The sequence below is a fragment of the Leucoraja erinacea genome, chromosome 16, assembly GCF_028641065.1.
Source record: "Leucoraja erinacea ecotype New England chromosome 16, Leri_hhj_1, whole genome shotgun sequence".
Lineage (NCBI taxonomy): Eukaryota > Metazoa > Chordata > Chondrichthyes > Rajiformes > Rajidae > Leucoraja > Leucoraja erinaceus.
The window spans coordinates 40,381,945-40,407,366 of NC_073392.1; the positions used below are offsets into that span (position 1 = coordinate 40,381,945).

The 25,422-nt window shown below is 44.0% G+C and overlaps 1 protein-coding gene across 2 annotated transcripts in view; it reads right to left on the minus strand.

Annotated features, from left to right (window-relative positions):
- The window catches only part of slc6a1b (solute carrier family 6 member 1b), a 92,871-nt gene that overhangs the window by 37,535 nt on the left and 29,914 nt on the right, over positions 1-25,422 (minus strand). The window contains exons 1-10 of one of the 2 annotated variants that reach the window (XM_055648236.1): positions 16,353-16,628; positions 14,065-14,729; positions 13,424-13,555; positions 12,654-12,754; positions 12,283-12,392; positions 12,053-12,185; positions 10,375-10,509; positions 10,154-10,257; positions 7,836-7,960; positions 4,563-4,675 (exon numbers count right to left, since the gene is read on the minus strand). In XM_055648236.1, coding sequence (XP_055504211.1) covers positions 4,563-4,675; positions 7,836-7,960; positions 10,154-10,257; positions 10,375-10,509; positions 12,053-12,185; positions 12,283-12,392; positions 12,654-12,754; positions 13,424-13,555; positions 14,065-14,299 — 1,188 coding nt within the window. In that variant the 5' untranslated portion in view covers positions 14,300-14,729; positions 16,353-16,628. Of the gene's footprint in view, positions 1-4,562; positions 4,676-7,835; positions 7,961-10,153; positions 10,258-10,374; positions 10,510-12,052; positions 12,186-12,282; positions 12,393-12,653; positions 12,755-13,423; positions 13,556-14,064; positions 14,730-16,352; positions 16,629-25,422 lie in introns of those variants that run through there. The other variant, XM_055648237.1, reaches the window with a different exon arrangement.

The following is a 25,422-nucleotide window of genomic DNA, read 5'->3' on the forward strand; positions in this document are numbered from 1 at the left end:
CAAACCAGTACAATTGTAACTGTATTTGGAAATTAGTCAGGAATAAGGGTAGGCTGTGATTTCAGAAATATTCTAGACCAGATGCAGACGGTGTGCGTTGGGAAGCTGATGGAGCTGTTTTTGAAAGGTCCTTCCCCTGACGTCACTGGAAGGTGGTGGAATATTATGTTTCACTCTACCGTTGGGGGGGAGGGGGACATTGTGACGTCACTGGAAGCTGGTGTTCTAAAAGGTGTTTTTTGTTTCTTTGAAACTTTTATCATGAATAACCCGGGGGGGAAGGGGATAGGGGGTGTGAATAACCAGGGGGGGGGGAGGGCATTTGGCACTCGGCAGCCTGAGTACCCATTGTGATTATCATCACTGGAAGCTCCTTGAAAAAGATTGTCTGTGAGAATCTGCGGTTACCGTTGGCAACGGCCCATTGTGATGTCATTGCTGCACTCTGCAGTTTGAGAGCCCATTGTGATTGGTGCACTGTACATGGCATTGTGACATCATCAGTGGGAAGTCCTGGAAAAAGGCTGTGTGTGAGAACCGTTTTTTGCCTTTTTTAAAAACTTGAATCGTCAATAACCTGTGAAATGTAGGATGAAATCTTAAGTGAACCTGATTAGTGCGTGGATGGGAAAAACGTGAGTCAGAATATGTAAACATTTAAGCGCTACCACGTAACGTTTTGACGAAGGTACAAAAATGCATACAGACACACGCACGTATACATACCTACAAGATGAGACTTTTAATAGCATACTAGACCAAGGGGGACCCGTTGGGTCCCGTCCCCTCAATCGCGCAGGTTGCAGGGGGGGGGGGGGGGGGGGGGGCATCACACAGACAGTAAATAAACCCCCACACACACAGGGGGTGGGGGGGGGAGGCGGTGATCAAAAAGGTTTTCATGAAAGATAACGAGGACATGGAACATGCGATCGGAGGTCAGGGTTGCGAAGAAGAAAGGGGACCCCATGTGGTGGGGCACTGAGAACAAAGGGGGAACTCAGTGTGGGGGGCCACCAAGAACGTGTGGGACCTGTGGTTGTGGTGGTGGGAGGTGGGAGGGAAGAAGAAGTGACCAACAATATTCAAGGGTACTTTGTAACTTTGTCTGTGACTTGTCTTTGTGTACTGTGTGTGCAAAAAAAATCACTATACTTTCATGGTACATGTGACAATAAAGTATCTATCTATCTATCTATCTATCTATCTATCTATCTATCTATCTATCTATCTATCTATCTATCTATCTATCTATCTATCTGTCTGTCTGTCTGTCTGTCTGTCTGTCTGTCTGTCTGTCTGTCTGTCTGTCTGTCTGTCTGTCTATCCTACATTGGATCCTTCCATTGTGGTTTTTTATCTTCCTCTATTAGGCTTATCTGGTTTAAAATTCATTTTTGTTTACACCACATCAACATGCATTGTGTATAAATCTTTTCTTTGAATCAGTTTGTAATTCAAATTTTCTATTCATCATTCATATTGGCATGATTGCATTAAGTATGACAAGCTCTAAGCAAATGAATGCAGAGTTTCTGTTTGAGCAAATGGAATTTATATATTGTGGGAAGTTCCCTGTAAAATACTTTCACCTTGATATATGTAATTCAACTCCATATCTTTAAAAATCTACCTTGGGTTTGATAACTTCTGGAAATTCCATTCTCTGGAACTGGATGTAGATAGGAATCAAAGGTGTCTCACAGAATCATAGAGCTATGGGAAAAGTTATTTTGGACTAACTCATCCATGCCAACTAAGTTGCTTAACTGAGTTAGTCCCACTTGCCAGTGACTGGCCCATATCCCTCCAAACCTTTCCTATTCATGTACCTTTCCTATCCATGTACCATTGTAGTCTTTTAAATATTGCCACTGTACTTCCTTTGTGCATGCTCCAAATACACACCAAGTATACAAAATAAGTGTCCCTATTTTAAATCGTTCCCCTCTCACCTTAAACCTATCCCTTCTAGTTTTAATCTCTTCTGCCTTGGCAAAAAACTGTGGCAATACAACATACCTATGCACCTCATGATTTTATACACCTCGACAAGGTTACTCCTCAGCCTCTTATGCACCAAGGAAAAAGACCCAGACCTATCCTTATATTTCAAACTCTCCAGCTCTGATAACAACTTCCTAAATCTTTTTTGCACCGATTCAAGTTTAATGGCACCCTCTCTATAACAGAGTGAACAAGTTGTACACACAATTCCTAACATGACCTTACCAACGTCTTGTACAGTTGTAAAATGATGTCCCAACTCCTGTACTCAGTCCATGTACAATGAAGGCACACACACCAAATACCTTCCTAACCACCCTGTCCACCTGTGTCGCCCAGTTTGTGGAATTATGTACCCCAACAGCTCTCTATATTACAACACTCCCCAGGACCCTACTATTTATTGTGTAAGCCATGCTCTGGTTTGTCCTAACAAAATTGAATGCCTTACATTTATCTGAATTAAACCCTATTTCCATTGTTGTGGACCATAGTCCAGTTGGTAATCATACTGTTGTAATTCTTCAGCATATCACTCGGCTGAGTGTCGTGCACACGTTTATTATCGATGCCACCCGTATTTAGGTCCAAATCATGAAATAATGAACAACAGTGGACCCAATACTGATCCCCGTGCCACACCACTCATCACGTGCCTCCAGTTTGAAAAACAACCCTCTACCGCCATCTTCTGTCCCCCTTCAGGCCAATTTTGTAGCCAATTGGCTGGATCCTATCTGAACTAACCATCCAGATCGACCTACTGTGCAGTAGCTTGTCAAAGCCGCTGCTAAAGTCCACGTCAAGAACATCTATCATAATGCCATCATCAATATTCTTGATGACCTCTTTCAACACTCAATCAAATTGGCAAGAACAATTTTTTTCACGCTGCCTTACGGCGATTAGTTCGTTTAGAGCTGAAGTTATCTAGACCTTACTAAACCCCTCTTCCTATAAAAATGACTGTGTGTGTGTGTGTGTGTGGGGGGGGGGGGGGGGGGGGGGAGGTAAAGAGGTGAGTGTGAAGTTACATCTCACTTGTCCATTACACAATGAGCACATGGGCAGTAGGAAAAGGAATTGACCATTGAACAGATCAAGTTAAATAGCTCCAGCAATATATGATAATAACATCTACCTTGTCAAATTACAGTTGTGTTGTAAACTGTCCAGGGCAGTGTGCCTCAGATCACCTTTTGCTTTTTTTGTGCAAATATTAAATAATGAAAAAAAAATTAAATTCCCTGTCTCAGTCACTTTTGACATTAAATGCTGACCAGACTGCTACATCTGCTGTCAAATATTAGCTCAAAGTAAATCCCTCAACCTGCAGAGTGAGCTGGAGTTTACTTAGACTGTTATATTCTGCAGCCTTCAATGCAAGTCTAAATTGAGAATAGAAGAATTCTTCACTTTGACATATGTAACCTAACTTGAACTACTGTTGACATACAGAACATTGATTTTATCCAGTAATGAGTTTGTTTTTTTAAAGTACTGCTATTAATTTCGAGCATGACAAAGCTTGTGGCTATAACTGGGATTGTACACTTCTGTTATTGATAAGATTTGAAATGTAATAGTAATAATGTTAAAATGTATTCAATATAGTTGAACGTATCTTACATGTTTAAATAAATGAATTGGACTTCAAACATTTACAGTGTATTGAGCGTCTTGTATTATGCCTCAAGAATGATAATTGACACACATTGCAATGCAACACAAAATTATAGCTTTACAGTCAGGGCTAAACAACAGTGTTACCCTTAGCAACAGAATGCTGTTCAGTACTGATGCTTGACTGAGGCAGAGATTCAATATGTCGACACCTGTCAGATGCAATCAATAAAGGCATTCTTGAAGGGTTTTATTTTCAGCCACTCAACTATTAAATTTATGGTGCTAGATTAATAGTGGCAGAACACATCTATTGCTAAACCTATCTGTTCTGTAACTGTAACATTGTAATGTTGTCCTGCATTAAAGCATGCACTCATCATCTTTGTTAAGGTGCAATACAAAATGTTCTACACACTTTAAAATTCTCTTTCATTTAAATTGCATTTTTAAATGTCCATCTACATTGTAAATTTAATACACTATTTGCATTAAATTTTAAATACTACTACTAACAGATGTGCAGATGCTAGATTCCTTTGCCTATTGCCCACAATAATTAGAACTACTTTCAAAGGTTTGGCCTTACTAATTTTATTTTGCCTTAAAATATTGGTGAAATGCTATTAAGAAAAACACAGAACTAATGATTAATTCAATTCAAAAATGAACTATCAAGCCTCACATCAAACGGTGTGCATGCTGAAAGTAAAACACAAAACGCCGGAAGTAACGCAGCTGGTCAGGCAGTATCTTTGGAGGACATGGATCGGTGACATTTTGGATCAAGGCCTTTGTTCAGTCCGAAGAAGGGTCCCAACCCAAAACATCACCTATCCATGCTGCCTGACCTGCTGAATTATTCCAGCACTTGGTGTTTTACTCAAGTATCCAGCATCTGCAGTTCCTTGTGGCCCGTAAATGAAGCTTACCTGGCTGTCAATACCCAGCATAAGTAACATGGAAAAGAACAGAATAGACCAAAACGGAGATATTGGTAACTGTGTCACTGCTTCAGGATATGCCAAAAATGCCAGACCAGGACCTTGAAAAAAAAAAACAAGTATACATCTGTCATATCTGGTATGAGTTATATTCAAATATTAAATATTTTTTATTATGTTTAACATTATTATGTTTGTAAGATAGCATATTTTAGAATGCCAATTTTTCAAACCAGTTTTCAGTATAGGATGCACATTATAGCAATAAATGTCAAAATGTTATTTTCCAAAATGAATGTTCAGTTCAGGATCACCCATTAAAGTGTTGAAAGATTCCCCACTAAATATTCAACATTACTCTTCTATGTGTGTGGTCTTCTGTTGATATGCACATCCATGTGGTGTAGACCATTGTGGTGTATTAACCTTTCCCTTGCTAACCTTTTAATCAGGTGTTTCTGCTCCTGTTTTTTCAATGAGTAATTCTCAACATTCATCATTGTGCCACTGGCAACGTTGATGGAAGACCAGAAAGTACATTTATAGCGAGAAAAAAAACTATTTTGTCAATAAATTGTTTTTACTCTAATTCACATTAGTCATTAATAACTATTCTTATATGTGACAGGAATATGTGACTTCTCATTTAAAGTTTGCTTGATTTCACATACTCTTGACCTTCTGACTTAACATGCTTCCAAGAGCATAAAACTGTAATAATTTTCAGGAAGGTTAGATATGATTTATTTTATATTGTTGCCAGCAGGCTTCAAAGAATGATTAAATTTTACATCACTGTCAACATTTTAGTGGGCTGCTTCCCGCTCTGTCGCTAAATGGAAATATGATTCTGCATATGTCTGAATGCAATATGCGAGTCCTAATGAATGTATCATGCATTCCCTTGGCAAGTTTTAAATCATAGAATTAATGATGTGGAGTTTATAATGGGAAAATGATGAAGCTGTCAGTCCATTGTATAATCAAGGGAATCAGCCAACAATGTCTGGAGTACACATATCCACAGTAAAATACAGACATGGAGAATTGCTGCTGTATAGTGCGGTGCATTGTTGATCCTTTCTCCAAGACCATCAATGTAGAATCAGTGAATTGAGATGAAATGCTATTTTTTACGAACTGTTTGCACTGTAAAAGTACATTGGAAACCTGGCTCTTTCATGAGGTGTAACTAATGTTTTCTAGCCCTGAAATGGTGATGTTATGTTTGTGGATTGTTATTCACACAGAATTTTTATTTCAAATTTATGAGGATTTAAAAAAAAATCTAAGAAAGTTTCTATGATATGCCTTCATCTGCTTTAATCCTTGTATATGTATATTCCTTTTCCCTTTGAGAATAGGGAAGATTCAAACAAGAGGACATGACTTCAGAATTAAGGGACAGAAGGTTAGGGGTAATATGAGGGGGAACTTCTTTACTCAGAGAGTGGTAGCGGTGTGGAATGAGCTCCCAGTGGAAGTGGTGGAGGCAGGTTCATTGGTATCATTTAAAAATAAATTGGATAGGCATATGGATGAGAAGGGAATGGACGGTTATGGTACGAGTGCAGGCAGGTGGGACTAAGGGGAAAAAAATTTGTTCGGCATGGACTTGTAGGGCCGAGATGGCCTGTTTCCGTGCTGTAATTGTTATATGGTTATATGGTTCCAATATTTATTTTACTCTGTAAAACATTCAGAAATGTAATTCATAATATTTCAGTTTTCTTGCTGTTTTTTTGTCTGAGAATGTTTCATTAAGATCACTGGACAACACTGGGTGCCTTACAGATATTAAAGAAAGAGGAAATCTATCTCGCATCAAAGCTCAGTGACCAGATTCGTTAAGTGAAAAGTGAGCATTGGTGTTTCACTTGCAATTCCGAGCCGTCAATTGTGAACTGTTGCTAATCTAATGGTGTGTATGATCACATTTATGAGTTTTTCACTGTCCTGTAAAGGCAGCATGAGCTGTTCAAGACCTTCCACATACTTATGTATTGCAAAATATTCCAATTGCCGTCTATGCCCATTCTACGCTTGATCTTGGCTGGCCATGCAGACAATGCTTCCCCTCTTTGAGCTCACATTGGAGCAACCTCACCGCTCTTCCCTTTCTCTGTTCAGCAACATGCAGTCATTCCTTTGGCACCAGCCTTGGATTCACAGGGAGGCATTTAATATGAGAAATTGTGCAAAAGTATAGCATCTGAAGAAGGTCTGAAGAAGGGTCTCGACCCAAAATGACACCCATTCCTTTTCTCCGAAGATGCTGCCTGTCCCGCTGAGTCACTCCAGCATTTTGTATCTGCTGGTGAAAACCAGCATCTGCAGTTCCTTCCTACACATATAACATTCAAACCCTCCCGAGGCTGTAACTGTCCAAGTTGGTAGGATTTCATTCACAGTGGCATGCTGGGCTTTGATTCCACTCTTCCATTAGGCTGAAAGCTTCTTAGTCCACTCTTCCACATTGAATAATTGTCTGTGAATGATATCGGATTCCAAGGTTGATGGAGAGACCACACTCTGGACGCAGGCTGACGAGTCACTTCTTTCTTCTTCGGCTTAATTCATTGGCGAAATCAGCCTGCAAGCCACTTGTAAATCAGCCGCTAGTGCCTGGCAGATGCCCCCTCAGTGTGAGCAAGGCTATGCATGAGATCTGTTTTGGCAGGGTGTCAACTGCAACCCATAAGTATAGCCCTCAGCAAACAATACCTTATTTTGAGAGTAATGCTCTGAGTGATAGAAAACATCTATGATCTTTTCTAACCCCCACCCACTAAACACATCTCTTATAATAATTGTGTGGGAAGGAACTGCAGGTGCTGGTTTACACCGCAGATAGACACAAAATGCTGGAGTAACTCAGCGGGCCAGGCAGCATCTCTAGAGAGAAGGAATGGGTCAAGACCTTTCTTCAGACCTGATTGTTTCCGGTTCTCAGTCTGAAGGAGGGTCTCGACCCAAAACGTCGCCCATTCCTTCTCTCCAGAGATAATGCCTGTCCCGCAAAATTACTCCAGCATTTTGTGCCTATCTCTGTCATAATAATTGCTTCAAAATCAAACAAAATTTTTTTCTTTCCCAGTAAGTGCCATTGTCATCATTTTGAGGAGGTGTCATTGGAAAAAAAATGCTAATATTATTCAGAAGTGGGCAGAAAATGCTCACCCCCAGATGAAATCCGTGGGTCTAACCGTGGGCCTTAAGCATCTAACTAAAACCCAGAGAAAGGTGGGGATGTTTTCATACCTGAAGCTGCCACATCGGCGATAGGCCTGTTGGTCACGTGTGCCATGAAACCGACAATGGAGAAAATGACAAATCCCGCAAACATGCTGGTGGTGGAATTTATGCAGCAGACAATGATCGAGTCTCTGAAACAAGGAGGGAAGAAACGAGGTTGACTTTTGCCCGCGGTGTAACTTGAATCATTCCTTGGGCACCCGTTGGGATTTTGATTCGCCCTCGTGATGTCGAGCTACCCATATAGGTGATGGTCTATCTGGGGTTGTCACACCGTGGGAAGCGGGATGTGGAGGCTGGGCATCCCCTCCCAGGGCCACTGCGAGAGTGGGAGAATCTGCACGGCTCCCTTGGCCGCTAATGCCGTACACTCATGGGCCAAGCCGAGGGACACTTCAGCGCCCTGCCTTCTCCCCTGCAATGTGTTGTCCGGTTTGGATTTACTTTGGAGATGCATTGACAGATATATTACGCGAGAGAGATAGAGGGGGTGGGGTGAGGATGGGTCGGGGTTGGGGGGGGGGGGGGGGGGGTTATAGATCGTTTTAATTTCCAATATATGAAAATTATCAATTTTGCCCGAAGTCTCAATCGATTTAATGAAAGAACTTGTGTAGGAAGGAACTGCAGATGCTGGTTTACACCAAAGATAGACACAAATGCTGGAGTAACTCAGCGGGACAGGCAGGCAGCTCTGAAGAGAAGGAATGGGTGACGTTTCGGGTCGAGACCCCTCTTCAAGTCCAAAGAAAAGTCTCGACCTTCTCTCCAGAGACGCTGCCTGTCCCGCTGAGTTACTCCAGCTTTTTGTGCGCCTATATTTAACGGACGAACTTGCTGGGAATAAATACTGAACCCCCAACAGCGGGCCGTGCAGAGGCGAATGCTTATTGCGATTACGTGACATGAATTGGCAGTGACGATTTGTTTTTTCACATTTAAGGATGAAATAAGCGGTGGCCTCGCTGTTATTTAACCAGCTGCTGATACGCATTAAGCATGGTTTGCAAAATGTTAGGTTTGCTCATTTTGAAAAGGCTGCCGCCGAGAATGAAACGTGGCAAAGCGGTGCTGATGAATAAAACAATGAAACGTTCATCTCGTCTATGTAAAGCCCATTATAATCAACTGCCCTTCCCCCTCCCCTCCACATCACACACACATATATTAGGACCAAACAAAGAATAGTGTTCGACCACGAGCTATTGTTATGTACTAATGTCGTTGTCAGATTTAGACGACTCCTAAACTAAAGTGAAGTTAGAGAGAAAAATAGATGTTGCTAGATGCTACAAGGGGGAAACGCCAGGTTTCTGCGCAAAGCGCCGGGTGGAGATGAATTGGGGACCAAATGCAGATGCTGAAAGTCCGAAATTAAGTGGGAATCGATGGGAGCACCCAGCAGCTCAGGTAGCGACTGCGGGGCGAGAAACGGAGTCAATGCTTCTGGTCGAAGATTTTTTAGTCAGAACTTTATCCTGACGAAGATGAAGGGAGTTCATCCTGAAACGTTACCCCCGCCCCCCTCTCTCTCTCTACGCGGAGTGTTTCGGTTTTCATTCTGGATAAAGCGTGGACATGGACGCGATGGGCCGATCGGACTCACGCCCAGCATGATCCAAGTATCCATTAGACATACAGGATTGTGAGCAAGACCACGTGGATAGTGTGAACGCAGATGAGATTAGATTAGTTAGGCGATGGTCAGGTCGCATTTGGAGTACTGTGTGCAAATTTGGGCCCCTTATCTGAGGAAGGATGCATTGTGTCTGGAGAGGGTCCAGAGGAGGTTTACAAGAATGATTCCAGGAATGAGTGGGTTAACATACGATGTGCGTTTGACAACACTGGGCCTCTACTCAATGGAGTTTAGAAGAATGAGGGGGGATCTCATGAAATTTACAAAATAATGAAAGGCATAGAGTGGATGGGGAGAGGATGTTTCCACTGAGTTCACGGCCTCAGAATTAAAGGGTGCTCTTTTAGAAAGGAGGTGAGGAGGAACTTCTTTAATCTGTGGAACTCATTGCCACAGATTGCTGTGGAGGCCAAGTCAGTGGATATTTTTAAGGCAGATATAGACAAATCTTTAATTAGAAAAACGGGTGTCAAGGGTTATGGGGAGAAGGCAGGAAAATGGGATTAGGAGGCCGAGGTCAGGCATGGTTGGATGGCGGAGGAGGCTCGATGGGCCGAATGGCCGAATTTTACTCCTGTAACTAGTCAACGTGTCTTGGCATTGTGTTCGCCACACACGTATTGTAGGGCGAAGGGCATGTTTTGTATGTAATGCATAAAGCTGCCAATGGGAAGTCAGTTGTTACCTGTATATGTTGTTGTGGAATGTGTTGTAGCTGCCCAGCGCCACCAGCGAACCAAGACCCAACCCGTAGGAGAAGAATATCTGCGTGGCGGCGTCCAGCCATACCTGAGAGACAGAGAGAGAGAGATAGATGGTCCAATTGTCCACGAGTAGTGGCGATGCCAGTGATTTCACGCACACACTGTAGGGGCCTGACTGGCACAAGTGCCACAACTGACATACCTCGGAATCGGTGAGGCGACTGAAATCTGGAGTGATGTAGAACAAGATTCCTTCACGGGCGCCTGGCAGTGTCACTCCACGGAAAAACAACGTGAGGAGCATGATGTAGGGATAGATGGCTGAAAAGTAAACCACCTGCGGAAAGACGCGGACAGTTTTTTAAAAAGTGGATACAATGATGTAGATTGCACCATGTGTAGCGAGGGTCAGCATACCGTTTTATAACCATACCGATGGTTGTATAAGATTGTGAGTACTGGAAGCACCAAAACACATCTCCAATTTCAGGGACAGTTTCTTCCCAGCCGATGTATTCAAGAGAGAGTTAGATATAGCTCCTAGGGCTAACGGAATCAAGGGCTATAGAGAGAAAGCAGGAACCAGGTTCTGATTTTGGATGATCAGCCATGAGGAAACACTTTTTTCTCACAGTGAGTGGTGAGTCTGTGGAATTCTCTGCCTCAGAGTGGAGGCAGGTTTTCTGGATGCTTTCAAGAGAGAGCTAGATGGGGCTCTTAAAAATAGCGGAGTCCAGGGATATGGGGAGACGGCGGGAACGGGGTACTGATTTGGATGATCAGCCATGATCACATTGAATGGTGGTGCTGGCTCGAAGGGCCGAATGGCCTACTCCTGCATCTATGCTTCTAACTGAATCATCCTACCACAACCAGAGAGCAGTCCTGAACTGCTATCTACCTCATTGGAGACCCCCACACTATATCCCTGATCGGACTTTGCTGGTTGCTGGACCATGCACTTAACATTATTCGCTTATCATGTATCATGTATCCATGTAGACTGTGAATGGCTCGATTGTAATCATGTATTTCCTTTCGGCTGACTGGTAACACGCAACGAAAGCCTTTCACTGTATCTCGGTACACGTGACACTAAACTAAACTAAAACATGGATTGCATGACCGGCCTGTTATATCAGCTACGTGTTCTGAGCGTTTCAAAGTTTTAATTGCATCCACGACCCCCACCCCCCCCTTCATTGGACGAGTTTCCTTGTTCTGTACCACGAGGTCAGTGTGGGGATAAGAAAGGTGGGATCGTATGTGAATAATGCCTCCACAACCCTTGCACATTTCAAACCTTATGTCACCTAATGGCCATACTTGTAGGAAGGAACTACAGATGCTGGTTTACACCGAAGATAGACGTAAAATGCTGGAGTAACTTAGCGGGACAGGCAGCATCTCTGGATAGCCCGAAGAAAGGTCTCGACCCGAAACGTCACCCATTCCTTCTCGCCAGAGATGCTGCTTGTCCCGCCGAGTTACTCCAGCATTTTGTGTCTATCTCTAATGACAGTACTTCCGATTGACCTGTTGAACATTCCCCCTTGGTTAGTTGAGGCTAGGCCATCTATTTATTCAAACTGGGCTGGGAGGGAGGAGGGTGGCAAATGTACGATATAGCTCGTAGGACTCCCTCGCTCCAAACAGTACAGAGACGATGGGCCGAATGGTCTGGTTCTGTGATTGAAGTTCATTCGACTGCTTAGGTAGCAACGCCCACTGTCCAAACCGCCGACCAAAGCCAATTTGGGACGTTCTGGGCGCACAGTGAACTACTCCACGCCCTAAGGTGGAAAAACTCGGCCGTTTTTCCCGTCACACGGGTTCCAGCTTCTGTGCACTGTTGCTCGTTATCGGCGTAAAGACTTTACCTTTCCCGTCCAACTGACACCCTTCCAAATGCAAAAATACACAAGAACCCAGGCGATGGCTAGCGTTATTGCAAGCGGCGCTCGAATTTGCCCCGGCTGATCCAATCCGTCAGATAACTGATGCATGTTCCTCCTGCGGACAAAGTCAGATAAAGTTATCTCCCATTTCAATGTTTGTGAAAGGTACGCATTAGTTGACAGAATAAGAAAGAGATAAAAAGACATCTTACTCCCAGAACTCCACGATCGGGTTGGTGAAATTGGTTGTGTTGGACATACTGTAGTTTGAGGAGCATCTTTCAGTGTTCCAGGCGTTTCCGCAGCTTTGCCAAGGAAGTTCCTGCAAACGAAACGTTGCCATTACTTTGTAATTTATTCTGGATATCCTTTATCCTTTGCCATTTACCGTTCCCCGAACCTCCCCGCTGCTCTGAGCGCAGATATACGACCTCATTAAAGGTGCTTGGCCGCCACTGGACTGATTCACACCGCGAATTTTACATCACCTTGTTTTTGACTGTCAGCTGCGGTATGTTCTTTTTAATAATAAAACCGCGAAGAATCCATTTCGCGCTCGGAAATTGACAGAGCAGTAACTTACCGACGTGAAAGAATTATACAAGTAATAAATGGCCCAAGCAATGATCACGACGTAGTAGATATTCAGCCAGAAAGAAAGCACGGCGGCTGCGAGACCCACGCCTGTGGACAGATAAGCCCATACGGATTTTAATAACACATTAACTTAAAGGCACGGTAACAAGTATAACCAAAGCTAACGGGAGTTTCAAGCGAATACTTCACAGCTTATTCTGTGCAACACGGCGGTAATTTCCCCTGCAGTTTCTTCTATAACATCGAGTGCAGACATTACAGGTGAGTTCCCCCCGCCATGGTCTCTTGACATTCAAACTACACCGGCCTTAATGTTTACAATGTTTATCTATTGTGAGAACAGGTCCATGGAGAAAATACAATGTTCATTACATCCCGTTCAAAACAAATCATGAAAGCTTTAATTCCAAATGTTGCAAACATGTATTAATATTTGTAGGAAAGTACCGCAGATGCTGGTTTAAATCGAAGGTAGACACAAAATCCTTCTCTCCAGAGATGTTGCCTGTCCCGCTGAGATACTCCAGCATTTTATGTCTACCTTGAATTAATATTTGATAGGTTACTAATTATTCAGTGTTTTTTTTTTGTTTAAAAGAGATTGGGGGGGGGGGGGGGGGGGGGGGGGGGGGGGGGGGGAAGCCGCTACGTGATGAAGAATTCTTCCTCGCGACTGCAATGTTTAATATTCTGTCCACCGAGGTCATTGGGCAGATGTGCTCCAGCGCTGGTCACGGTGCTAACTCGAGCCATTACCTTTGAACATTGGCGCCAGTCTCCAGATGCCGAGCCCGCCGACAGATGTGTACTGACCCAGGGAGCACTCCAGCAGGAAGATAGGCATTCCAGCAAAGATCAGTGTCAGGAAATAGGGAATGAGAAATGCCCCTTGGAGAGAACAATAAACAGCTGGTTAGAAATTCAAGGGAAATTGATCTATTAAATTCAGGCGAAATAGACAGATGAATGCATTGAGTTATGTGCCTAATGCCGGAACTCAGCAAGCCATTTAAAATCACAACAGACCCGTTAAAACCATTGAATTCTATTTTTAAAAACGTTTTTTTTTCTTATTCGAACTTCGAATATTAAATAAAAAAAATGTTGTAATCCACATCAACAATCTAGAGTAAATAGTCTTTAACGCGCGGTTGTCTTTGGCATTTGAAATCCAAAACAGAGAAGTGGGAAATAGTATAATTTACACGAAATTATTTTCCTTTCCCCCAACTCTCATTCCGAAGAAGGGTCTCGACCCGAAACGTCACCCATTCCTTCTCTCCATAGATGCTGCCTGTCCCGCTGAGTTACTCCAGCTTTTAGTGTCTGTCAATAGTATCTCTGTTTCAATGCGTGCAACATACATATACCAAGTGTACACTAAAGACATTTTTTACCTCCGCCGTTCTTCCCACAAAGATAGGGAAAGCGCCACACATTCCCCAGGCCGATTGCATATCCAACACAGGAGAGCAGAAACTCATATTTTCCTCCCCACTTCTCCCTCTCGGGAATCGGTTTCGACTTTTGCACCTTCACCACAAGCGTTTTCGGTTTGTCGTTCGAGGTGGGGGCGTCGTGGAGTTCGGTGGAGATTTGTCCGTCGGGCGTCTTTGCGCTGTTGGTCGCCATGGCTTTAAACCTGGGCGCCCAGCGCCGGGGAGCCGATCGGAAATTTTCAGCACCAGACCACGTGGAAAGCAGCTTTGCGGTTCAGTCAGAACTGTGCAGGCCGAAAAAAAACATGCGATGGATGGGTCGGAGGGCGGGTGGGCTTGCTGCGGCCGGTGCCGGGGGGCGTTGGATGAGGCTGGCGTCAGGATTGAACCAAGGGGAGAGATGCTGCAAAGAGACAAGGAATCGCAGGCTAGCTTTGGTAACGATAGAAACAGCCAGACGCACGTGCCTTCACTCGGCGATTGGCTTGGTCCTATTGATGGAATTGGGACACGTCACGTCAATTTCGACTTAAGTTAAAATCAACGCATCTATGATTTGGGAGCAGCGCACAAGGGCCACGCTTTGACTTTCTTTACAAGTAAACCTCGATGTAAAATATCACCTGGAAAAAATAAATAGAAAATATAGAAGTTAATTCAACTGTTGATCATCTCTTGCTATCCACAAACTGCTTCATGTAATGAAACGCTGCGTTTAATATCAGGCACAGTATAGAATAGAGCCGCGGAGATACACCGCATGGAAACAGGCCCTTCTGCCCACTGCTTTTGTGCCGAACATCAATGTTCCCCGCATTCTCATACATACATACATACATACATACATACATACATACATACATACATACATACATACATACATACATACATACATACATACATACATACATACATACATACATACATACACACACATACATACATACACACACACACATTCATACACATATATACCAGCGTAAATACATATAAACATACATGCATACTTACATACATACACGCATGCATACATACATAATACATACACATACACATACATACATACGTACGTACATACATACTCACATACATACGTACACACATACTTACATACATGCATACTTACATACGTGCATACCTACATACATGCATACATACATACACACACATACAGATATACGGACGTACATACACACGTGCATGCGTACACACATGAATGCACACGCACACACACACACCTACACACGCACACACACACACACCTACACACACACACATGTGTACACACACACACACACACACACACACACACACACCTACACACAAACACACACACACACACACACACACACACACACACACACACACACAAACACACACACACACACACACACACACACACACACACACACACACACACACACACACACACACACACACACACACACACACACACACACACACACACACACACACACACACACACACACACAGACACCCACACCCACACCCACACCCACACAAGACAGATTCTCTCATTCCCCGACATACTAGGGGCCATTTGTTGCGGCCAAATTGTCTCCCAACATGCTCGCTTTGGGATGTGATGGGAAAGCGGACACTGTGAGGACACAGTGGCAGGGAGAACGAGCAAACTCCACACCGATAGCACCGGTGGTCAGGGTTGAACTCGGAAGTCTAGCGCTGCGAGGCAGCGGAGATACTAGCTGCACCACCGTGCCACAACCTCTCCTTGCGTATAGTCTCGGACACGGTCACAACATTTAAACAGAGAACTGCCCCAGATTTGCGCAAGCAAGGCGCCTCTAGCTCCGAGCTTTGCCCATCAAGCAGTCTACTTCTGATGTGCACAAACACATCCCTTGTCGCTTCCCATTGATCTAGGTTCGCCAGAGTTTGTCTCCGGCACAATTTCTAAGTCTGTCGCCTTGTCCCTGGAGATGAAAGTTTAAAATGAGAGACCCACGATGAAATCTCTCCCGTTCACCGCTCCATCACATTCCCATACTACAGGATTCCAACTTTTATCTGTATCCCTGACTGAAATAAAGTGCAGGGAATTATTGCTGCAAGACCATCCTAGAAATCTTTCAGAGAAGTGTGATCCTCTCCCACTTTCAATAGGCTTACCGGCTCTATGACTGCGGTTCTATGCTTCTATGTTTCTATGTTCCAGCCCTCGCTTGCTTCTCTGGGAATGTTACACGGCTGAACCGTACACTTACTGTTCCGAGTGCCCGGGTGTCCACTGCTTCCCAAGTTGCCGTTGACAAAAAACCCAATCTTTGTTGTGTTGGCGCTGCTGCCTTTTTGTGAGGCAGGAGGTTGAGAGCCAAGAGCCAGGCAGTGCGCTCTCTCCACCACACAGCGCAGCTCTGGGTACGAGGAGAGTGAGGAGCGGAGAGGGGCAGGGATGATCTAGGCTCCCGCGCAACGGGCTAATAACTCAGGCACCAACGTAGCGTGCGGCGCCCAGCCTGACACCCTCATCTACATAGCGTCAATGTCATCTCAAAGTCACCGTGCACTGGGACTGCTCCGCTCGCCCAACCTTTACCCATTCTGGAGGCTGCTGCTATCGATGCTCGCTGGCCCCCCACAAATCGCCATCGTGCAAATCTCAAACACGCACAATTTCATTTTTTGTTTAATGGGATGGCATCTTATTTTGAAAATCTAATCCTGGGCACTCCACCGAATGCCAGGTCTAGTAATGGAGACTAATAATCTGTTTATTGGGAAATAATGGGAGGGAAATACAGAGCTCACTTTTAATCGGCGTCTTTCCCCCCCAATAACCTCAGCCCAATACAGTCCAATTCCATTGAGCCAACATTTCCCCTTCTTTCTGTTGTGCATTTTGTAAACAAATATAGTCTGTAACCAGTTTGGAAAGCTAAGCACCAGCTTCTCGTTTTCACCCAACGAACAGCTAACAATGGCCTGAATCAGAACAATCAGTCTGAAGAAGGGTTTCGGCCCGAAACGTCGCCTATTTCCTTCGCTCCATAGATGCTGCTGCACCCGCTGAGTTTCTCCAGCATTTTTGTGTACTGACAGTGGCCTGTCTCCTTTTACATTTTTGCATAACTTTCATTCATTTGTTCTACATCTCTCTACATCATCGTCTATATCTCTCATTTCCCTTTTCCCTAACTTGTCTCGACCCAAAACGTCACCCATTCCTTCTCTCCAGAGATGCTGCCTGTCCCGTTGAGTTACTCCAGCTTTTTGTGTCTATCTAAGAGCGTGAACATTTGGTGCCAGGTAATTCAAGTCCAGAAATGGAATAACTGTAGTATGGTATAAACTAGCATTTAAATTGAGTATTTCAGCGCATTCCAAAGCACCTTATAGTCAATAATATATAGTTGCTATTATAAGAGAAGGAAATCGCTCAACAATTTTCATACTGCCAGCTCTCAAATCAGCATTGAAGAGGAGTGAAACAATCCACGATAGAAATGTTGACCGTGAAGTGAAGGCTGGTTAGGACCAAGGAGGTGACTCATACATGGAATCACCTTGCTCTGCCGAACAAGGATATCTGCCTCATGCTACAACAGCCTGGTTTCTTCAGCAGTGCACTGAGATTGATGTGCTTTAAGTATTTGATGTGTACTTGCCATCTTTTCACTAGGAAGCATGAGTGCCAACAAGTTAACTACACTCAGTTCCAAGTTTGGGTTTAAAGGACATTATTTAAGGAAAGAGATGAGGAGAAAATGTCTTTAGTCACAGGGTGGTGTATCTGTCGAATTCTTTGCCACAGAAGGCAGAGGAGATCAAATCAGTGGATATTTCTAAGGCAGAGCGATATATTTTTGATTAGTATGGGTGTCAGGGGTTATGGGGAGAAGGCAGGAGAATGGGATTAGGAGGGAGAGATAGATCAACCATGATTGAATGGCAGAGTGGACTTGATGGGCCGAATGGCCTAATTCTACTCCTATCACATGACCTTATGACCAAGTCATTCTTGCATTAGTTTAGTCTAGTTTAAAGATACAGCATCAGCCCACTGTGTTTACGCCGGTGACACTAGTTTTAGGTGATCCCACTTTCTCATCCACTCCCAATTTGCAGAGGTCAATTAATCTACACACCCGCACATCTTTGGGAATTGCGAAGAAACCGGAGCACCTGGAGAAACCCACTCTGCCACAAAGAGAATGTGCAAACTCCACACAGGCAGCACCCGGGGTGAGCATCGAACCCAGGTCACTGGCGCTGTGAGGCAGTAGCTTTGTAGCTATACGACTACTTGACTTGACTTGACTTGACTTGATACTGCTGCTTAATGGTGAGCCGAAGGACCTGTTTCCACACTGTATCTCTAAGCTAAACTAAACTAAGAGACAAAAAAGGTGCAATAATGATCATTGCAGTAACAATGCATGGGATACGTTCTATTTTACTTCGGAGTCACGTGAGTGACTACGTGACGAACCCCGCCAGGATGCATGCGTGTCATATATCGCTACACGCATTGCGAAACAGTCATGCAGGTGGAACGATGTTCCCCCTCAGCGGCAGAATTTAAAAGCCGGGAACTGCAGGTAAGGAATACTCTGCGTTCTTTTTGCTCCATTTACTGTGTTACAGGTGGAGCCAATGGACAGGACAAAGAGAAATAAGAAGGCTGCGACAAAGCTGGCGGGGGAGGACCTCGGAGTTGCGGGCTGCCAGCAGCGGCCAACGGCCCACGAATTCGCCCGTAATGGGAACAGCTGTGCCTGACTTCGCCCCCGCACCGGACAGATCTACACCGTGGCCGGGCGGCAAGGCAAAGCAAAAATCTGACAGAGTCGTTGACTCCGATGAGACCGACTTTCAGCAGCCGCGAGCGGTCAGTGACCGAGAGCATTGGAGCCAGTTGGAGCGGCTGATGGAGCAAATGCTTCAACGTGACAGGCTCCGGGAGATGGAGGCTAGTCACTGTGGGCAATTTGTAAGTCTTACAGCAATACCTCTTGTAGGGCTGCACAGTGCTTCTCCCTCGTCAGAGGGGAGTACTGGGGGTCACTTCTGGGCTGACCCTGAAGAGGGGTTTGCAGAACACTCACCAAGTGTGCGAGGGGTGCAAGAAAACGAAAATTTACTGGACATGGTGTCCCAATTTATACAACCAGACCTAACTGGCCAAAACCTGGAACCAAAGCTAGCTGCCAGTATTGACTATATGTCATTTAAGCAGCTACAAGGACAGGCATTAATGGACACCACGTCAAGACATTTACCACCAGGGAACTGTACATCACTGAATGTTCCCATTGTAAACCAGTGCATATGGAAACACGACGGAGTAGCAATTAGAGCCAGGGTCTTGAAACTCCAAAAAGTACTGAAGGTCCTAACAGCGGGAATTACAGCTTTCGTCCGCACTATAGAGGAAAAAGACATGTCACAGGATCAACAGGATGCACTTGCTTTATTCTGTAACACTCAATACAAAATAAACAGTATTAGGAAGAGTGCCATCCAACCCGGTTTAGACCCTAAATTTGCAGGTCTGTGCAAACCTGGAACCCCTAAACCACCAATTCTACTATTTGGAGGTAATCTGTGAAAGAACTCGATGAGGAGGCAAAAACCCTGGGGCTCATCAAAGCAACATCAGCTAAAACCTACATCGGCCACAAACAGCACCCTTACGCCCCCACCAGTCGAACAAAACAAACTGGTGAAAGCTCGAAGGCCAGGTGCACTGAACATCGGTCTTTTTTAGGCCATGGCCCAGACCGGCCTTCCTGGAAAATGTGCAAACCCCCAAAACCAACCCAACCACAGACCCAGACACCGGCGCCTCAACGTCCACGGAGGATACCGAGAAAAAAAGTAAACCTACCACTGGTAACCATGGAGGTAGGTGGGTCTGGTTCCTTACGAATTAAAGGGAGCATGGAGGTTGGTGGGAGATTACACTTCTATTTGGATGCATGGAATAAGTTAACTACCGACACATATTTTAAGCAGTATCCAGGGATATACCATAGAATTTATACATAAATATAACCCTCCAGTTCAGCATGTACTGAACCGAAAGTTTGTGCTTTCAGGCAAAGAAAAATCAAAAGCACACGCTGAACTGGAGCGGCTTAATGAAAAACGGGTAATTGAAAAAACCCAACCCGAATCAATGGAATTCGTGTCCAATATCTTTATCAAAAACAAAAAAGATGGTGGTTGTCTCATCGTCATAGATTTGACTAATTCGTACAATATATTCATTTCAAGATGGAAACCTTTGTTACTGCTAAGCAATTGATTTCCAAATGTTAATACATGGCAAGCATCGTTTTAAAAGATGCTTACTATTCAGTACCTATATGAGGTGACTACAGATGTTATTTAAAATTCAACTGGATGGGTCATTACTGGCAGTACAGAGCACTACCTAATGGCCTAACATCAGCCCCCAGACTGTTCACAAACATTTTGAAACCAGCCCTAGCGTTTCTGCGGAAACAAAAACACATGGTGATGGCATATCTAGATGATATACTTATTGCGGGGAAAACTTTGGAATTGGCTAAACAAACGGTAACAGCCACTAAACAATTATTTGAAAACCTGGGTTTTATCATCCATCCAGTTAAATCTAAATTAACGCCTTCTACCACAATGGATTATCTGGGGTTCACCATTAACTCAGTTCACATGTCAGTGACTTTGCCTAAGGAAAAGGTTACAGCCTTAACAGAGGCTTGCAGTAACCTCATTGACATCAGTAAACCATCCATCAGATTGGTAGCAAGAATAATTGGCAAAATAGTGGTTGCCTTTCCAGCCACACAATTCGGACCTTTGCATTATCAAAATTTACAGAGGGCAAAAATACGAGCACTCAAAAGTAATGGTGGTCATTTTGACAGACCAATGAAACTACCAACCGAGGCCATAATGGAACTAAAATGGTGGAAAGATAACATTCAGCATTGTTCCAACCCAATCATTATCAGCAACCCGTCTATGGTACTACAAATTGATGCCAGTGCATTTGGTTGGGGTGCTACCAATTCCATCTCCAGCTGTGGAGGTAGATGGAATGCACAGGAGGCATCATTATTACTCACACCGGGCATAAACTACCTGGAAATATTGGGTGCATTCCATGGCCTTAAGTCATATTGTTCTGGGTTATATCACCAGCATGTTAGACTACAAATTGACAATATTACCATGGTAGCATATATCAACCACATGGGTGGAAACAAATCGACATCATGTGACAATCTGGCCAACACAATTTGGCAATGGTGTATCCAGAAAAATATTTGGATATCAGTTACCTACCTACCAGGTAAACTAAATTTAGTGGCAGACACCAGGTCATGCAAATTTAATGAAAACACCGAATGAATGTTGGATAAAAAAGTATTTGCTGATATTGCAGCATGGTATGGAACACCAGATATCAATCTATTCGCATCCAGGCTTAATCACCAGTTATCAAACTATGTTTCATGGGAACCAGACCCTGGGGCAGCGGCAACAGATACATTTTCGCTGCATTGGGGGAGATAGTTTATTTATACATTCCCTCCTTTTTGCCTCATCAGTCGGGTATTAAGGAAAATACAGCAAGACTCTGCATCTGGTATTTTGGTAGTACCCGATTGGCCTACTCAACCATGGTTCCCAGTGATACTCAACATGGTATTAGAACCATGCATCACCATCCGGCATAGACCAAATTTACTGGTTCATCCCGTAACAAAAGAAAGCCACCCATGTAATAACCATATGAACTTATTAATTTGTAGAGTTTAAAAGCACCTCTACTGCATCTGGGACTGACGGACCGAACATTGGACATTATTTCAGCGGACAGTATGTTGACAGTCCACCAAAAAACAGTACCTGGTGTACATCAGGAAATGGGAAATGTACTGTCACAACAACAACATCAACCACAGATCAATGAACATCCCGTCTGTTCTGGAATTCCTGGCAGGCCTCCATTACGATGAGAGGCTCAGTTATAGTGCCATCAACTGCGCCAGAAGTGCTCTGTCAACATACCTATGGCAAGCAACAGAGCAGCATTCTGTTGGGACACACCCCCTGGTAACTAAACTCATGAGGGGAATTTTTAATGTCAATCCCCTGAGAACCAGGTACTCCCAAATATGGGATGTGAGCATTGTACTAACCCTGCTAAGGAACTGGTCTCCAGCTACAGCTCTGTCCCTACAGAAACTGACACTGAAACAGTCATGCTGATGGCCTTGGTCATGGCACAAAGGGTACAGTCGCTACATAAATTAAGACTGGACAACATGACTTCTTCATCTGGAAACTTAACTTTTCACATCAATGAATTAGTCAAGCAGAACAGACAGGGGTCAGCAGGCCTAAAAATAGAGTGAGGGCCTACCCGACAGATGATCGTCTCTGTATAGTGAGACACTTACTATTATATATGGAGTATACAAAAATCATCAGATGCAAAGAAATGGCACTTTTAATCAGCCACAAACAACCACACAAAAAAGTGACAGTCCAGACCATCTTGAGATGGCTGAAATAATAAAGGCTGGAGTGGATCCTAACATTTTAAAATCTCACTCCACCAGGGCTGCAGCTACATCAGCAGCTATGCTGTTGGATGTTCCAATGGACCAAATCCTCAAGACAGCAGGATGGTCAATGGAGAAAACTTTCCAACGATTTTATCACAAACCAGTAACTAAACCTGGAACATTTGCAGAAACAATTTTGAGTTCTGTAATATAATTTTACCCCATGAATAGGGGCTATAATTTGGTGTTAATAAATTTATCGTTGATTTCAACGTCAAATTCATATCTAATAATGTTAACACTATTCTTCCCATAATCATCAAGGCAGATGTGATGCATGGACTCGTTTCCACTGCATTAAATCACAGAGCTTTAAAATCTTTACGTAGTCACTCACGTGACTCCAGAGTAAAATAGTAAGATTAAAAGAGAACTTACCAGTTTGAAGTTTGATCGTTATTTTATGAGGAGTACGTTGAGGGAATACGTGCCCTCCGCTCCCACCCATGATCATATACTCAACTGGTATCTTCTTCTCTAATCTTACTATGTTTAAGTCATTACAGTTATCTGTGATTTCACACCGCTGCTTTGAAGAATGACACGCATGCGTCCTGGCGGGGTTCTTCACGTATTCCCTCAATGTACTCCTCATAAAATAACGATCAAACTTCGAACTGGTAAGTTCTCATTTAATCTTACTATTGTAGTACAAAAAAAAGGTTTTATAATAAAACCTCAGTAAAAATCAACAGCGCTGTTTAAACAGGCAGAATTTAGAATCCTGACTGACTCAGATAAATGAAACGGTCAATAGTTTTCACACTGGCGTTAGAGAGAAACTGAATAAAGTGTTTATAATCTTCTTAACTTTCACACACCAAAGTGGGAAAAGGCCCAGTGCCCAAACTCCGGAACATATGCCTTTGCTTAAAAGTTTAAATAAATAGATCAGCCCCTCGCCTAGGGACACTGGAATGTTATTCTATAGATGGAGTGATTCCAAGGATAACTGAACTCGTCTTTGAAATGTGCATGTGAAGAGTATTGAGGTCACATCTATTCCCGCACAAGTATGCTGCGTTTCTCCATGTTTGCTCCTCTTTTTAACAAGGAATAGTAAACCAGAACATATACCTGACCATGTACAGAATTCAGTACTCCATTCGAGGGCCTACTCCCTGCCCCTATTTTCTCTGTTTCTATAGATATAGATATGCCATTTATTGTCACTATACATGTACAATGAGATTAAAAGCTGCTCGTACTCAGTGCATACATATAATTTAGTACAAAAAACAAGAAAGAGAAAACAAAACAAAAGGGGGAGGGGGGGGATAGGTGCACAATTCTGCGGCGCTATATACATATCTATAAAGGCAAAATGGTGCAGGATGAATAGGTAGTATTCTTAGGCAGATGTTTAAAGATTATATTAAATATTAAAAAAATAAATAAAAAATATTAAAAATTACAGTTACAATGCACATTGCAGTTCCAAATTTCAGTACGTGGATAGAATAGATGGAAGTCCGGGTGTTGGGCTGTGAAGTCTGTGCACGTGTGAATTAAGAGTAGTTATGACTTTCGGAAAACAACTATTCCTGAGTCTGTTTGTCCTGGATTTGATGCACCTATAGCGCCTTCCAGAGGGCAGCAGGTCGAACAGTCCAAACGCAGGATGGGAGCTGTCCTTGATGATATTCTTTGCCCTGCTAAGGCAGCGGGAGGTGTAAATATCCATCAGGGAGGGGAGAGGGCAACCAATGATCTTCTGTGCTGTCCTAGTTACCCTCTGAAGCCTCTCCCTGTCTGCCATGGTGCAGCTGCCATACCATGCTGTAATGCAGTATGTCAGCAGGCTCTCGATGGACGAGCGGTAGAAGGTCAGCAGCAGGTTAGAGTCCAGGTTGTGCTTCCTGAGGACCCTCAGGAAGTGCAGCCGCTGCTGAGCCTTCTTGATGACCGCTGTCGTGTTGTCCGTCCAGGAGATGTCAGCAGCGATATGGACGCCGAGAAACCGGAAGGTGTTGACCCTCTCCACACACTCGCCGTTGATGTGTAGGGGGACTAAGTCGGTGCTGTGCCTCCTGAAGTCGACAATGAGCTCTTTTGTTTTCCTGGTGTTCAGAGCCAGATTGTTTTCTGAGCACCAGGTTGTCAACTTCAGGACTTCCTCTCTGTAGGCTGCCTCGTCTCCCTTTGAAATAAGTCCGACTACAGTAGTGTCGTCAGCAAATTTGACGATGCGGTTGTTGTTGTGGGCCGGACTACAGTCGTAGGTGTAGAGACAGTATAAGAGGGGGCTTAGCACACAGCCCTGTGGGGAGCCGGTACTCAACCTGCGAGTGGAGGAGAGGTGGGGGCCGAGTCTCACAGTCTGGGGCCGGTTGGTGAGGAAATCCTTTATCCAGGCACATGTGAGAGTGGGGAGGCCGAGAGTGACCAGTTTACCAATGAGAATGTCCGGAATGATTGTATTAAAAGCTGAACTATAATCCACAAAGAGCATCCGGACGTAGCTCTGCCCCTGCTCCAGATGGCTCAGCACAGAGTGGAGAGCTACAGTAATGGCGTCTTCCGTGGATCTATTGGTGATAAGCAAATTGGTGGGGGTCGAAGTCTGGTGGTAGATAGTCCTTGATGTGCTGGAGGACCAACCTCTCGAAGCACTTCATGATTACCGGAGTGAGGGCCACGGGACGGTAGTCATTTAGGCTGGTGATGGGAGACTTCTTCGGCACAGGGACGATTGTGGCTGATTTTAGGC